The following is a 15,554-nucleotide window of genomic DNA, read 5'->3' on the forward strand; positions in this document are numbered from 1 at the left end:
TGACTTTTACAGACTAATAATAGAATCCATAGTGTCATGGAAACAAAATAAAGTTTTAGTTATTCAGCATGCTGTTACTAAGCAATGTCAATTGCAGTTCTTTGGCAATCAAAGTGCTATTTGTTCTTTGGTCACTGGTGTTTTTTTTCAAACAATATTGCTGTTTGTTCAGAATTAAGAAGTCAACTCACAAGGGATTTCCACTGAAATGCACAGATGGGTTGCCGGGATAATATCTTAGTATCTCAATAATCAGCAGCTTTCTCTTAGCAATGACAAGCAGCAGTCCTTAATTATTTCTTCCAAATACATACGCCGGTTGCTCATGAGGAGCACTCAGATTTTATTTTTAGCACGTAATGGTGTTAGCTGTGCAAATTACAGAGTTAGGTCCCCAAAACACTCCTGCCTCTCTCAAATCCTAAGTAGTATTGCACTTATACTTTGTCTCTGTTTAAAACAGCGAGTACTCAATGTTCTAACATTTGGGAATGGGGGTTGGGTGGTTTTCATACGTGAAGAGTCAATGTTAAATATTTTATCAGAAAAGTACGTACTCAGAGCTTCAGATAAAGCATGCATTTCAATGCTTCACTCAATGAAACCTCATTAAATAGATAATGAGATTCCCATTTTAGCTGCTAAATTGCAACCCTTTGAGGTGCAACAACCTCAAATCATTATGTAGTTTGTTCAAAAGTAATGTAATGAAACGTGCTATGTAAAGCAATCACAACATAGGTGAAGGAGCTGAAGAAAGGAATTAACCACTTGATTTATAGCGTCATGTTTCAGAATCTACTGGGTCTTGTTCTGTTTTCACAGGGTCTCATCAAAATATTCACACTGTCTTTGGGTCGGATATATTGACTATGATATCAATCAAGAAATCTCACAATATAATGAAAAACATCTTCAAAAACCCTAACATAACAAGCAAATTGCCACAGATGCTGGAAATCGGAAATAAAAACAGAAAATGCTGAAAACCTCAGCAAATCTGGCAGTATCTGGGGAGAGAAAAATAAAGTTAATGTTTCAGGTCCGCATGAAAAAACATACAGGTTCAAAATGTTAACTCTTTCCTCTCTTTGCAGATGCTGCCAGACCTGCTGAGGTTTTTCTAACATTTTCTGGTTTTTATCTCAAAAAAGCCCTTACAGCTTATGCATAAAACAAGTAATTGCACTGAAAATACAGTAGGACACAGATGTATCATAACTCAATCCCCCTCCTCGAAATTTTTACATTGCAGGAGAAAAATATGAAGGTGCATTTTGTACAGATGGAGTTTGAACTCCTAAAATGCCTACAAATAATCAAGATAGGAGAAGCTGGCTCCAGCAAAATTTGATCTTGATGCTTCAATCAGGGACCTTTCTAATATTATATGTCATCCACTTGCTTCGATTGGTGGCATGCTTCGTTCTGCGTCTATCATTTCAGATTCAAGGTCTTGTGCAAAATAAACTCAGATTGTTGTAAAGTCACCAGCATTACTGCAGGTGACAGATGTACCAATCTAACCATCCCACTGTAAGCGAGATTAATCAAATCCTTTTTTGAGGTCCCTCACGTTTGTTCCGAAGCGCAAGAGCCATTTGGTCACCCACTCATGTAGAGAACAATCGTGTCTGAGAGATTCAAGAGTGACCTCCGGACTGTATGAGCATCTTAAAGTCTGCACTAATTTTTGCCCACAAAGTTTATTAGTTAGAAACTGGCAAATACTGAGAACAGGAAAGGCTGGTGATGTGTTGCACACCCAGTGAGTAAAACTGAAACAAAGTGTACAAAAAACACAAACAAACGTGCAAAGTGACATTTACCGTGAGTTCTTCAACAGCCTTTTTGAGCTCTTCAGGTGTTTTATATTCAAAATCTCTTTCCAAATATTCCTCCTCAGCTTGCGCTATCCATTCCTGCATTTCAGATAGGTCCTTCCGGAGACTCATGGTCTTATCGAGTCCACCTTTTAATGCAGTCTTCTTGGCGTATGCCTATTTTGTACAGATTATAGAAAAGGCAGTTTGAACAGACAATGTCTCACAAAACGTCATATATGGCATTAAGAAGAAAATCTATAATTAAAAAAAAATACTCTGTGTTTTGGTCTTTGCCTAAACTGCATAGGAAGTGTACAAAGCTTTTCTTTAAGTTAAGCAGTCACATGTGGAGCCAGCTATAGCTCCCTGCAGAATCATATACTCAGTCAGTATTTACTGGTATCTACACAAGCAATGGTTCAAGTGGGTTGATGAATAGTGATAATTAATCCACAAGCATGAAAAAAAATTAATTCTTAAGAGATTGATAAAACATTAAGAGCATGATCTTTACCCACTTGCCACATTGGTTAAGATCACGGACTAGGCCATTAATCAGGTTTGAGCCAGGTGCCAGCCATTTTTCACTCACACACAATCATACCAGCCCTGTTTAGCTGGTGAGATCAGCTTTGAAGCTGATTTGAATAGTAATGGCATGATTTACATGTCATTAGTGAATCCCAGATGAAAGTTGGGCTTACCCCCTTGTTGATCAGCTCTCTCGGTGGTGAGAATCATGACTGGTCTCCACCAGCGGAGACCAGAAGTGTTGGCCTCGCCAGAGGGATCAGGAGCCATCAAAGCCCCCGTATGGTTGGGGACAGGGCCAGGCAATGCCCATGGCACTGTGCAGCTTTGTAGTACACCGCTGGCACTGCCATTGGGCTCCCTGGCATTGCTTCCCAGGCACCATAAATAGGTAGCATGAAGTGGGTGGATCCTGTATGGGGATGGAGCCAGAGTGAGGGTGGGGCTATACCAGGGGTGAGGAGACAAGGAGGGTAAACTCTGCAGTGGGGAGACAAAAGGTGAACAGTGCAGCAGAAGCAAGGGGGAGGCTTTGCAGGGGGAGGGAACTCTGCATGGGTGGAAGCTCTGCAGGGGAGTAGTGCTGTTGAGACGGTGATCGGGGTGTAGCTCTGCAGACGGAGCGTGGGTGATTGGTAGGGGAGCAGGGAGATCTACAGACAGGGGCAGGATGAGATTGGAGGGATGGGGCTCCGTAAACCGGGGGTGGTGATCAACTTAGCTTCACAGATGGGGAGGAGACAATGGAGGGGGTTATAACAGGGGAGTCCTCGGGGCGGGGGGCAGGTCCCAAAGTCTGTGGGGGAGTTAGGCAGGCGATCTCCCTGTTCATCAGGGTACCTGCACCGTGGTGCCTCAAGCTGTCAGCAGCCGGCTCATTGGTGAGCTTAGGCTCCACCCCTTCTACTGGTGAGAATCGCACTTCCATGCGAAAGCAGTGACAACAGTGTCATAAAATTGCATTTTTAAACTCACCCAAAAACAAGTCTGAAGCCCTCCAGTTTTCTCAACTTGTTTAGCACTTCAAATTTTTTGGTAAGATAGCCCCTTAAGCCTTTTATTTCAGTCATGAGCAAGGATTTATTCCATGTGGTGGGCTGTGGGATTGTTATTTTTCATCCTTAAGACAAACTTCATTGCAATGCAAATTAATTGCATCACCTTCTCCACCTTTCCCAAGCCATGTGTATTTTTGCAACGCACAATTTGGAGAAACAGCCTTGGTGGCCAGGCAGCACCTACATAAATTTGGTCAGAATAAGTAGTGTGGGTGCCTGCTCAGGAGTACTGGGGACTTTCTCTTGTCTTTGTCGTAATCTGGAAATTCACGTTGGTAAACCTTTCCACTTTTGAGGATACATTTTATAGGCATCGACCGTGAGCTCCTTGCAGCTGCTGAGAATAAGCTAATAAAAGATAAGCATCTCACAAAAATTTCAAAAAAAAAATCCCTTACTGCATTATGCTAATTATTGCAGTATTAATGGTGCCTCCTTACAGCAAAATAAAATCTGAAAGATAATGGAAAGCTTAGTGTTTACATGGCTGGAGGTTTCAGCTAATGGAATAACTTACATGGTCAGCAAGTGAGAAGAGAGTTTGATTCTCAAGTTTTCCTCCCCCAGTGTCAATGACAGGAACCTGCAGATACTTTGCTGCCAACAAGGTTGTGATGTTTTTATATACTCGGGTAGAACCAAGAAAATTGTTAACACGTAAAGTATCAAATTAACCCCTTTTTGATTTTGCCACTGTTAAGTAAATACTAATTTTTTCAGAGCATGTCTTTTTAAACGTTGTTGCATTCATAAGTTCACTGGATGGTGCAAATCTCTTTTTCTAGCAGGCTGATTTCAAACTAATAACATAAGAACATAAGAAATAGGAGCAGGAGTAGGCCATCCAACCCTTCGAGCCTGCCCCGCCATTCAATAAGATCATGGCTGATCTGTCGTGGCTCAGTTCCACATTCCCGCCCTTTCCCCATAACCCCTAATCCCCTCGCTTATCAAAAACCCATCAACCCACGTCTTAAAAATATTTAGCGAGGCAGCCTCCACCACCTCAACGGGCAGAGAATTCCAGAGATTCACCACCCTTTGAGTGAAGAAGTTCCTCCTCAACTCCGTTCTAAACTGCCCCCCCTTTATCTTGAGACTGTGCCCTCTAGTCCAACTGTCCTTTCTGAGCGGGAAGGGCCTCTCCACCTCTATCCTATCCATCCCATTCATCACCTTATATGTCTCAATGAGATCTCCCCTCATTCTTCTAAACTCTAACGAGTACAAGCCTAGTTTATTCAGCCTCTCCTCATAGCTCAACCCCCTCAACTCCGGTATCAGCCTAGTAAACCTCCTCTGCACTCCCTCCAAGGCCAAAATATCCTTGCGTAAGTACGGCGACCAAAACTGCACACAGTTCTCCAGCTGCGGCCTCACCAGTGCTCTATACAGCTGCAGCAAGACCTCCCTACTTTTATATTCAATCCCCCTCGCGATGAAGGCCAGCATCCCATTCGCCTTCCTGACCACCTGCTGCACCTGCAGGCTGGGTTTTTGCGACTCATGCACAAGGACCCCAAGGTCCCTCTGCACCATCGCCTGCTGCAGTTTTTTGCCATGTAAGTAATAGTCCTTCCTACCATTATTCCTACCAAAGTGGACCACCTTGCACTTGCCAACATTAAATTCCATTTGCCATTTCCTGGCCCATTCACCCAGCCTATCTAGATCCTTCTGCAGACTCTCCACACCCTCCGCGCAATTTGCCGTTCCACCAATCTTGGTGTCATCAGCAACTTTCGACACCATACACTCGGTTCCCTCCTCCAGATCATCTATATAAATGGTAAATAGCTGAGGCCCCAGCACCGACCCCTGGGGCACTCCACGAGTCACCAGCCGCCAATCCGAATAGCACCCATTAACCCCCACTCTCTGCCTCCTATCTGACAACCAATCCTCTATCCACGCTAACACCCTACCCCCACAACTCCATGCACCCTTACCCCTTAATGACATGCAAGCAGACTTCATTTCCTCAGCACACCCTTGAGAGAAACGGAAGGAGTAAGAAAGTGAAATGGAGCATGACTGCAGAGCTCCTCCCTTGAACAGCTCTCTCCTTGCCCCATCATTGCCCTGCCCCATCATTGCCCCACCACCTTGGCACTGCTCCAGCATTATGGTGCCTGGTGGGCAGTGCCAAGGTGCCCAGGCTGGCACTGACCCATCAAAATTGTTTAGCCATGCCCCGACTACCTGCGGGCTTCAATGGTCTCCAAACCCCCACTGAAGCCATCACGTCTGGTCTCTGCTGGTAGGCCAGCTATGATTCTTGCTGGTGTTAATCATTAATATTCAAATCGTCAAAGTCAATTTCACCCACAAAACAGGGCTGGTAAGATCGGGAGACAGAAAATCTGGGCACAAACTGGAATTTAAGCCTCTCACGCAATCTTACCGGTTCGCCATGCTAACCAGTAAGATCATGCCCAATGTTTTGAAGATTATTGCCTGTCAATTACCAGCAAAATGTTTTCATACAAATGAAATTCTGGAGAGCTGTTGGATTTAACAGATTTACATGATAAAACAAGCCAGATGCAAACAGTATTGCAATATTTTAGCCATGAAAAAAATAAAAATTGGATCTCTCTCTCTGGTAAGAAACACACCTTGAAAGTCTTAATCCTGAGGATACTAAAAAAGTGCATTAACATACTCTCTTGACATTTTAAAATTTTAAAACATTATCAACTCTAGCCAGCCCTTTATTGTGTCGCATTAAAACCCAAAAAGGTCCACAAATGCAAAACTGACTTGCATTAAGTGCTAAGGCCATTTTCACCATATTTTCGGTTGCCTAATTCTATTTTATTATTCTAAAGCTCCTGGGACTAAAGGTATCAAGGGATATTTGAGGGGGGGGGGGGGGGTGTCAGAATCAGGATATTGTATTTGATGATCAGCCATGATCAACGTGAATGGTGGAGCAGACTCGAAGGGTCGAATGGCCTACCTCTACTTCTATTTGTATGTTTCTATATTTCTCTGACTACCTGTTTGTACAAGATTACACCTGCATCCAGGCAAATCAGGAGAACATCTGGTATCTCAATGGGGAAATGCTCTACCTACTGTAGCATTAAGACGTACAAATCCAGAGTGACTCCTGGTTCAATCCCTAACCTGGACTGAGTTAATCTCAGTCAACAGTTGGCTGGTTGTTACAATTATTTTTGGATTTCCCTGGCTTATCAAAGGCAAAGAAGTTAATTACATTACGGTTGCCAGTGATGCTCATCTGTTACTAAACATAACGTGAAAACAAGATCACTCCTATCTATGACACCTCCCAGGTTTGCAAATTCTCAGATACCCATTGTGCATCCTCCTTGGGCTAGCTGTTAGCTGCCATCGATACCTATGGAAACACTATCCAATATCAGGCACTACCTTCAGGAGAGGAGTGGAAGGGTCATGGACAAATAAGAAGTTGTAATCATCTTTCAAGTGCCAGAGTCAAATTATCGATCTATCACTGTCCACAGCATACCTTGTAAATATTCAAATGAAAAAAAAATCAATATTTATTGTCTTTGTAGACAAAGAAATTGACCTGAAATTGAGTTGTGAATCTTGCCACTGGGACCATAGAATTTTTTTTTGTCAATCTTCTTTCCTGCCCCAAAAAGTGTTGTTTCTTTCCAGGTCACTGTTGTATGGGTTCAACTATGTGTTGGTTCTTCCAAATCAGCCATCAGAGCTTTACATACAGAGAGAAAATCTTTCTTTGGGCATAAAGCTGATGTCTGATACAGAAACCATCATTTTTGTTTTATTTAACTTGATTTTGTTTTATAAGAACATAAGAACATAAGAAATAGGAGCAGGAGTAGGCCATCTAGCCCTTCAAGCCTGCCCCGCCATTCAATAAGATCATGGCTGATCTGTCGTGGCTCAGTTCCACTTTCCCGCCCTCTCCCCATAACCCTTAATCCCTTCTCTTATCAAAAACCCATCAACCCGCTTCTTAAAAATATTTAGCGAGGCAGCCTCCACCACTTCAACGGGCAGAGAATTCCAGAGATTCACCACCCTTTGAGTGAAGAAGTTCCTCCTCAACTCCGTTCTAAACCGCCTCCCCTTTATCTTGAGGCTGTGCCCCCTAGTCCTACTGTCTTTTTTGAGCGGGAAGAGTCTCTCCACCTCTATCCTATCCATCCCATTCATCATCTTATACGTCTCAATGAGATCTCCCCTCATTCTTCTAAACTCTAACGAGTACAAGCCTAGTTTATTCAGCCTCTCCTCATAGCTCAATCCCCTCAACTCCGGTATCAGCCTAGTAAACCTCCTCTGCACTCCCTCCAGGGCCAAAATATCCTTGCGCAGGTGCGGCGCCCAAAACTGCACACAGTACTCCAGCTGCGGCCTCACCAATGCCCTATACAGCTGCAGCAAGACCTCCCTACTTTTATATTCAATCCCCCTCGCTATGAAGGCCAGCATCCCATTCGCCTTCCTGACCACCTGCTGCACCTGCAAGCTGGGTTTTTGCGATTCATGCACAAGGACCCCGAGGTCCCTCTGCACCGTCGCCTGCTGCAGTTTTTCGCCCCGTAATAGTCCTTCCTACCATTCTTCCTACCAAAGTGGACCACCTCACACTTGCCAACATTAAATTCCATTTGCCATTTCCTGGCCCATTCGCCCAGCCTATCTAGATCCTTCTGCAGACTCTCCACACCCTCCGCACAATTTGCCGTTCCCCCAATCTTGGTGTCATCAGCAAATTTCGACACCCTGCACTCGGTTCCCTCCTCCAGATCATCTATATAAATGGTAAATAGCTGAGGCCCCAGCACCGACCCCTGGGGCACCCCACTAGTCACCATCCGCCAATCCGAATAGCACCCATTGACCCCCACTCACTGCCTCCTATTTGACAACCAATCCTCTATCCACGCTAACACCCTACCCCCAACTCCATGTCCCCTGACCTTCTGCAATAACCTCTTGTGAGGTACCTTGTCAAACGCCTTCTGAAAATCCAGAAAGACCACATCCACCGGCTCTCCTCTATCCACTGCCCTAGACACATCCTCATAGAACTCCAGTAAATTTGTCAGACACGACTTCCCTTTAATGAAACCGTGTTGCGTCCGCCCTATCAAGCAATTCCCTTCAAGATGCCTCGCAATTTCCTGCTTAATGATGGATTCTAACATTTTACCTACCACAGACGTTAAACTAACCGGCCTATAATTCCCCGCCTTTTGCCTGGCACCCTTCTTAAACAACGGCGTAACATTAGCCGTTTTCCAATCTTCCGGCACTTCCCCGGAATCCAGCGACGTCTGGAAAATAACCACCAAGGCATCCACTATCACCTCCGCCATTTCTTTCAGAACCCTCGGATGCATTCCATCCGGTCCTGGGGACTTGTCCACAATCAGCCCCTCCAGTCTGTCGAGCACCACCTCTCTAGTAACAGTAATGTCATTAAGACCCTCCATTCCTACCACCTTTCCATCGCTAACACCCGGCAAATTATTCACGTCCTCCTCCGTGAAGACAGAAACAAAAAAGTTATTCAAGACCTTCGCCATATCCCCATCCCCTACCACTAGCTCCCCTTTCTCATCCTCTAAAGGACCAACGTTCACCCTAGCCAGCCTCTTCCTTTTTATATATTTATAAAAACTCTTGCTATCCTTTTTTATATTAAGTGCTAGCCCAGCCTCATAGCTTCTCCTACCCTCCTTTATCAACTTCTTTGTCAATCTTTGTTGACATTTAAACCTTTCCCAATCCTCTTCTCGCCCACTGCTCTTAGCTACTCTAAATTCCTCCGCTTTTAATTTAACACTTTCCTTCACCTCCTTCGTTATCCACGGCTTATTACCTCTCTTCCTACTGTCCTTTTTAACCATCGGAATAAATTTCTGCTGAGCACCAAGAAAGATCTCCTTAAAGATCCTCCACTGCTCCTCAGCAGACCTACCTTCCAACACATTCCCCCAGTCCACATTCGCCAATTCTTCTCTCATCCTACCATACTCCCCTCTATTCAAACAAAGGACGCGTGTCCGGGAACCCACTTTCTCCTCCTCCATCTGCACCAGAAACTCCACCATACAATGATCACTCTCTCCAAGAGGATCCTTCACCGCAAGGTCCCTAATTCTACCCGCCTCATTACATAGCACCAGATCCAAGATAGCTTGCTCCCTCGTCGGCTCCAACACACACTGTTCAAGGAAATTATCCCGGCAGCATTCCAAGAACTCCTCCTCGAGCCCACCTCGTCCAACATGGGTCGACCAATCAATATGCAGATTGAAATCTCCCATAACTACTGCCGTCCCATTCCTGCACGCCGCACTTATTTGCGTGTTAACAGCCCGCCCCACCTCCAGATCATTATTCGGGGGCCTATAGACGACACCCACCAGCGTCTTCCTCCCTTTGCTGTTCCTAATCTCCACCCACAACGATTCCACGTTCTGCTCTTTGGCTCCGATATCATCCCTTGCTACCACCTTGATACTATCCTTAATCAGCAGAGCTACGCCACCCCCTCTTTCCTCCTGCCTATCCTTCCTAAACACTTGATAGCCCTGTACATTCATCTCCCAGTCCCTGTCACCTTGCAGCCACGTCTCTGTAATGGCCACCAGATCGTATCCATTTGTGTCGATCTGCGCCACCAGCTCATCCACTTTATTCCGAATACTTCGTGCATTCAGATAAAGCGCTTTCATCCCAGCCTTCACCTGGACCCTATTTGCCATAATATGCCTTGTAGCAAGTTGGAAATCTGTCCTGGGAATTCCATCCCAGGGCTAATTCTCCACACAAGAATGATTACATTCAACTACCTTTATCATTCAGCTGCGAAGAATGGAGTTGAACCAGAAATGCTGGAACTGCTTATCAAACCCTACAATCTCACATCAACAGACAAGACATGATTACTGTTCACAGGACATTGGTAGAGAGTGGCTAAATGTTAAGAATTCACATCTCTCCATTCTCTCAGACCACGGGTAAATTCTCCCAAAAAAATTCTAAGTGTTGAATTCACTTGAAAACTAGAGTAATTCACGTTGTTTTCAGTGGGAATTCAGAGAAGAATCTCCCACACTCTGCGCACTGCAGAGGCCATCAGCATGAATATTATTAAATTTCTGGGTCGGAGCCTGTCCCTGCTGGAAAGGCTGAATCAGGGTGTTGAGTGGACAACTGTGCATGCACCAATCTGGCAGTGCCAAGATCAGCACATGCGTGGCAGCCCCACACTGATGGCTGGCCAGCCCCATGACTGTTGCAACGCCGACTCTCCGCCACCCTCACGGCCCGATCGCTGACCTTCCAACCATTCCCAGGCCCAGACTCAACCCCCTGCTCTTTCTGGTCCATCACAATGTCCAGCCTCCCCTTACTGATACCCTCCCCCAACAGTAACCACCCCCCCCTCACAGTCCTGACATTCCACCCTGCCCTGTTTGCTGATCTCCCTCCAAATCCAATGCAGAGTGGAAGTGAAACCCCCATCCCCACCAATCACCCCAGGCCCTGCCCCTTGCCCATGGCACTGTCCCATTCCTGATGGGCAGTGCTGAGGTGCCCCCTGGGCATTGACACTTTGCTTCTTTGGCACTGCACTGTCCTGACCATTGAGGGCTCCGATTTCCCCGCTTCACTGCAGCACTGTTGGGCTGCTAGCTCTCTGAATGTGGGGAGACTTCAGTCTTGGACCAGCTAATCAGATCTAAATTATATTGTAATGATCATGTTAATGGTCTTTGCAGCTCCCCGCCTATTTCCATCATAGAGCAGATGCCACTGGAAATCCGGCACTGGGAGATGCAAACAAGCGTGAAGGCTCGCTTGAACACTTGCACGAACCGATAAATCAGCCAATGTGAGAATCACCTTGCCCACTAAAAAATTAGCGCAACTGGAGGGGAGAATTGTGGCCCATTTTAAATCAAAATAGGCCAATTTTACTGAATTGTAAACACAGACATTCAAAGGGACTCAAAGTCTTGCTGTTGATGACTTCAGAGAAAACGTTAACTCATTTTGTTCTTGCCCTAACTTTTTGCACATAATCAACAGCATAATGAATATCATATTAAAAAAGTCTGAGGGACAGCAAATTAAAAAAAAAGCCTGTGAAAGAATTTGCTATAAGTTACAAGTCCAAAGCTATTATCATTTCACAAGACTCAACAGACACAGCATTATTTAAACCCTACCTTCATCTGCTAAAGTGTAGTAGACCATGCCAGCGTATAATCATAGTAGCAAAGTTCTGACTCAGAAGGACAATGTATAAAAATGATATGCATTATTCAGGAAGTTTGTTGGGACAACTAGTATCTAACACACTTCAATATACATATATACTAGCTCCACATTACACAGAATTTATTGACTGCTAAATTAAGATTCCGCAATATTCTGAATCATCCTGAATGTAGCTGCCCACACATTAAACCATTGCATTGTCTTCATACCTTGACAACAAAATCGGTGCCAAACTTCACTCAGTAGTTTGCTCTTTGGTGAACAGATGCATTACTATGATCTATAAATGTTGATAGATATGTAACAATGTTGTTTATGCATGTTAGTGGGCTTCTGCACGCCCACATTTCCAGTAAAGAAACAGCAACAAAGCCGGAGATCTCTGATGAAATTCAGTGCCAGAGTCAAGTAAAGACGCAGGAATTTTGATAAATATAAAAACAGAAAATGTCTAATTCATCACCACTCCCATCATTTACTGTATGGGATCTTGATATCTGAAGACACCATTTTTTTGATTTTCAGAGTCCGGACTTCTCACCTGTTTACAGATGTTCTCCCAACATGCATTCAGTTCAGCGAGTTCAGTCTGTAACTTTCCCACATAGGAGGGCTCAGCTTGGCTTTTCAAGGTTTCTCCAACCTCATTAATACCATTTAAGCTGGGCTGGATAGTTTGGATGTCATTTACTAATGCCTGAAAAAGAGACAAGACATAGTTATCAGCATTACTCAGACATGCCTGCACCTACACAGATGAAACACAGAGCACAATATGGTGCTTCAGTGAAACTTACAGTTAAGTTTGGGAACCAATATCCTTCTGGTACCAATAAGATAGTGAAAAGTCTTAAAGAAACACAACATATTTTAAAGTAAATTGAACATCCAGAGATTAGTCTTCCATAGGCATCTCTAAATTAAATTTGAGAAAGGATTCACATTTTGTTAATGCAATTGCTTGATTTTGGTGCAGTGATGAAGTCTATAACATTAGTTTGCTTTCACACTGATTTTTTTTCTCTCACACGTACATCGGAGGTAGGATTTTTGACACCGTGTAACACTACTAATATTTCAGTTCTAATTAACAGATGGAAGATGATAAATCACTTGTCAGTGAGCTGGTAATTCAGTGCTGTGGTTCAAATATTATAAACATAGAGAAAAGCACAAACAGTTCAGGAACATCAGCAGAATGTGGACATTAAATTACTGCCTTTAACCCATTGGGAGCTGTTAATTCTTTAAAACAATAAATATTCAAGATTTTAGAAAGACCACAGCTGCCCCACAGAGAAACTCCAATCTTTGAAGCTATGTCTGCCATTCCCTGCCTGATTTCCAAAGACTATACTCACCAACCATCCATAGTTGAAGCTTCCCAGGAAATAAGCTCTACCCAATTGTCTTTGCTCCAGTTGGAGTGGATAGCTTCATTGCCAGAACTTGTCAGCCAGAAGCCTGCTACCCCTAGCAACTCTTTGAATCAGCTAATTTAGATTTTCAACACATCATGGAATGATTCACACGGCAGCTTCTGAGAGCTCAGAAAATGAAGTGAAGGTCTAGTATTATGCTAAAATGCTAAATGCAAGGAGTGGATATGCTCCTGCTTTAGAATATATGGTTAACAATATATGAAATTTTGACTTCTTTAAAGCCAAACCTCTTAAGAACTTCAGAAATAGGAGCAGGAGTATAGGCCCACTGAGCCTCCATTCATTACTGTTTGAACTTCAAGATTAACTCCATGACCCCACCCTATCCCCATTTGCTTGATTTCCCTGGTGTCCAAAATACTACCAATCTCGGGACTGAATATACTCATTGACTGAATATTCACAGCCATCAATGGTAAAGAATTCTGAAGAATCACAATACTTAGGGTGAAGTTGTTTCTTCTCATCTCTGTCCTAAATGGTCAACCATTTCCCTGGAACAAAACCCTCTAGATCGAGACACTCTAGCAACAAGTAGAAAAGCCTTTCAGCATGTTGTTTGTTAATCCCTCTCAGAATTTTGTGTGTTTCAATGAGATCACCTTCCATTCTCTTATCTCCAAAGAAACACAGTTGACTCAGTTGCTCTTTACAGGACAACCTTCTCATCCCAGGGTTCAATCTAATGAACTGCAACCTTTGTTGGACCCCTTGGAGTCAAGCTTAGAAACAGAAATCAAATTGTACACAATACTCCTGGTGTGGTGTCATCAAAGCAAATGCAGCAAGATTTCCTTCTTCTTATATTCTCAGGAGCTGATCTTACCATTTTGCCCCACCAGCCGATGGGAAGGTGAGCTGGTAAGATTGCAAGGGAGTCAGAATTTGCACCCAGTTTCTCACCTATCGCAATCTTACTGACACCAGATTCCAGCGAGATCAGCCTCATGCTAAATGCTATTTACAAAAGCACTTAAATATCACAAGTGAGCCCAGGACTCAATTATCTGGGCTCATATGCCTCTGTGGCCTCACTGGGGAAGGTTCTCTCCACCAAGGGTCTCGTATGGCCTCCACCAACAAGGGAGAGATATAATGGCCCTGCCACAGAACTGGAAGCATTGGATGCTCCCCTTGGAGGTCAGGGGCAGGGGGTGGCTCCCCTTGGGCAGTGCCAGCCTAGCACCTTGGCACTGCCAACCTGGCACACTAGAGGTGCCCATGGGTTGGTGGGGGAGAGAGGCAAAATCTGTCCAGACTGGGGGGGTTGGTGGCAATCATACATGGGGTCCCATGGTACTGAGGTGGGGGTGGGGGAAGTGGGGGTGGGGGAAGTGGGGGTGGTGATGATTGGCCAGAAAGCCAGCTATAACTGAGGGAGGCAGTGACAGGTTTCTATGCTCACAGGGCACAGAAATGGGCACATATGCTGTTATCAGCCAGCTTTCAGGAAATTTAGGCCCCACACAGTCCCCTGCTTGTGGATTCCAAGTTCTGCAAGATTTATTTGACTAAGTTAGGCAAGATTTGATTTTTAAGTCATCCAGTAAAAAGACACAAATTTGTTCGTTTTCATGCTTGGTTGGGATTTAGAATTTCTTTGGTAAGATTACCCCTTAACTGTCTTATCGTAATAGTAATTGCATTGTTGGCCTTTTTATTGCTTGCTGTGATTTGTGCACAAGATCCTTCACATTAATTAGTCCCCTACATTTAAAGGCTATTCTGTTGTTCCATTCTTCCAAAGTGGATCAATTCATAGTTCCCTACATTATACATTATTTGCCTCATTCTTGGCTCATGACTAAATGTGTCCATATTTCTTGGGAGCCTTTTTGCATCTTCATCCCATTTTACTTTCTGATCTAGATTTGTATTATCAGCAAACTTGAATCTATTTAACTTGGTCCTCTCATCCAAGCCATTGGCTTGATATAGATTGCAAGTAGCTGAGGTCCAAGCAGTTATTCTAGCATTCTGATAGTTAAATCCCAAAAATGTCATATTTATTCCAACTCTGTTCTCTGTCCATTAACTGATCTTCAATACATGCCAAAATATTATCCCCATTCTCATAAGCCTACTTCTTATGCAATCTCTTATGCAGAACTTTACCAAATACCTTCACCGTCTTGATCTTCATGTTTTTTCATGAGGCAGTGGAAATTAATTTATTTCAGTTCTGCAAAAGTGGTTTTGCAGCATCATGCGCATACCCGATTAATACTGGCCACCTTTTACATTTCATGGCTCCATTAAGCCTTTCTTCACCCAGCTTTATTGGCCTTACAGTTTGCTGTAATGCCCAAATCTGTTTTAGGTGTGATTTTTTTTAACTAGTACGCACACTCCTATTGAATACCTTAATATTTTTACCACCTACAATTCAGAAGCTAATCACCTTTCCGCACTGAGTGTCTATGCAGCGAACAAAC

At 43.9% G+C, this 15,554-nt stretch overlaps 1 protein-coding gene across 9 annotated transcripts in view; it reads right to left on the minus strand.

Moving 5' to 3' along the window:
• Positions 1 to 15,554, minus strand: part of dmd (dystrophin) — a 1,714,977-nt gene that overhangs the window by 936,865 nt on the left and 762,558 nt on the right. For all 9 annotated transcript variants that reach the window (XM_080203928.1, XM_080203931.1, XM_080203930.1 and 6 more), the window contains 2 exons: positions 12,219 to 12,374; positions 1,830 to 2,000 (listed from right to left, as the gene is read on the minus strand). In XM_080203928.1, the coding sequence (XP_080060054.1) occupies positions 1,830 to 2,000; positions 12,219 to 12,374 (327 nt within the window). The remainder of the gene's footprint in view (positions 1 to 1,829; positions 2,001 to 12,218; positions 12,375 to 15,554) is intronic.

The sequence above is a fragment of the Carcharhinus amblyrhynchos genome, chromosome 15 (genome assembly GCF_965287045.1).
Source record: "Carcharhinus amblyrhynchos chromosome 15, sCarAmb.v2.hapA, whole genome shotgun sequence".
Classification (NCBI taxonomy): domain Eukaryota; kingdom Metazoa; phylum Chordata; class Chondrichthyes; order Carcharhiniformes; family Carcharhinidae; genus Carcharhinus; species Carcharhinus amblyrhynchos.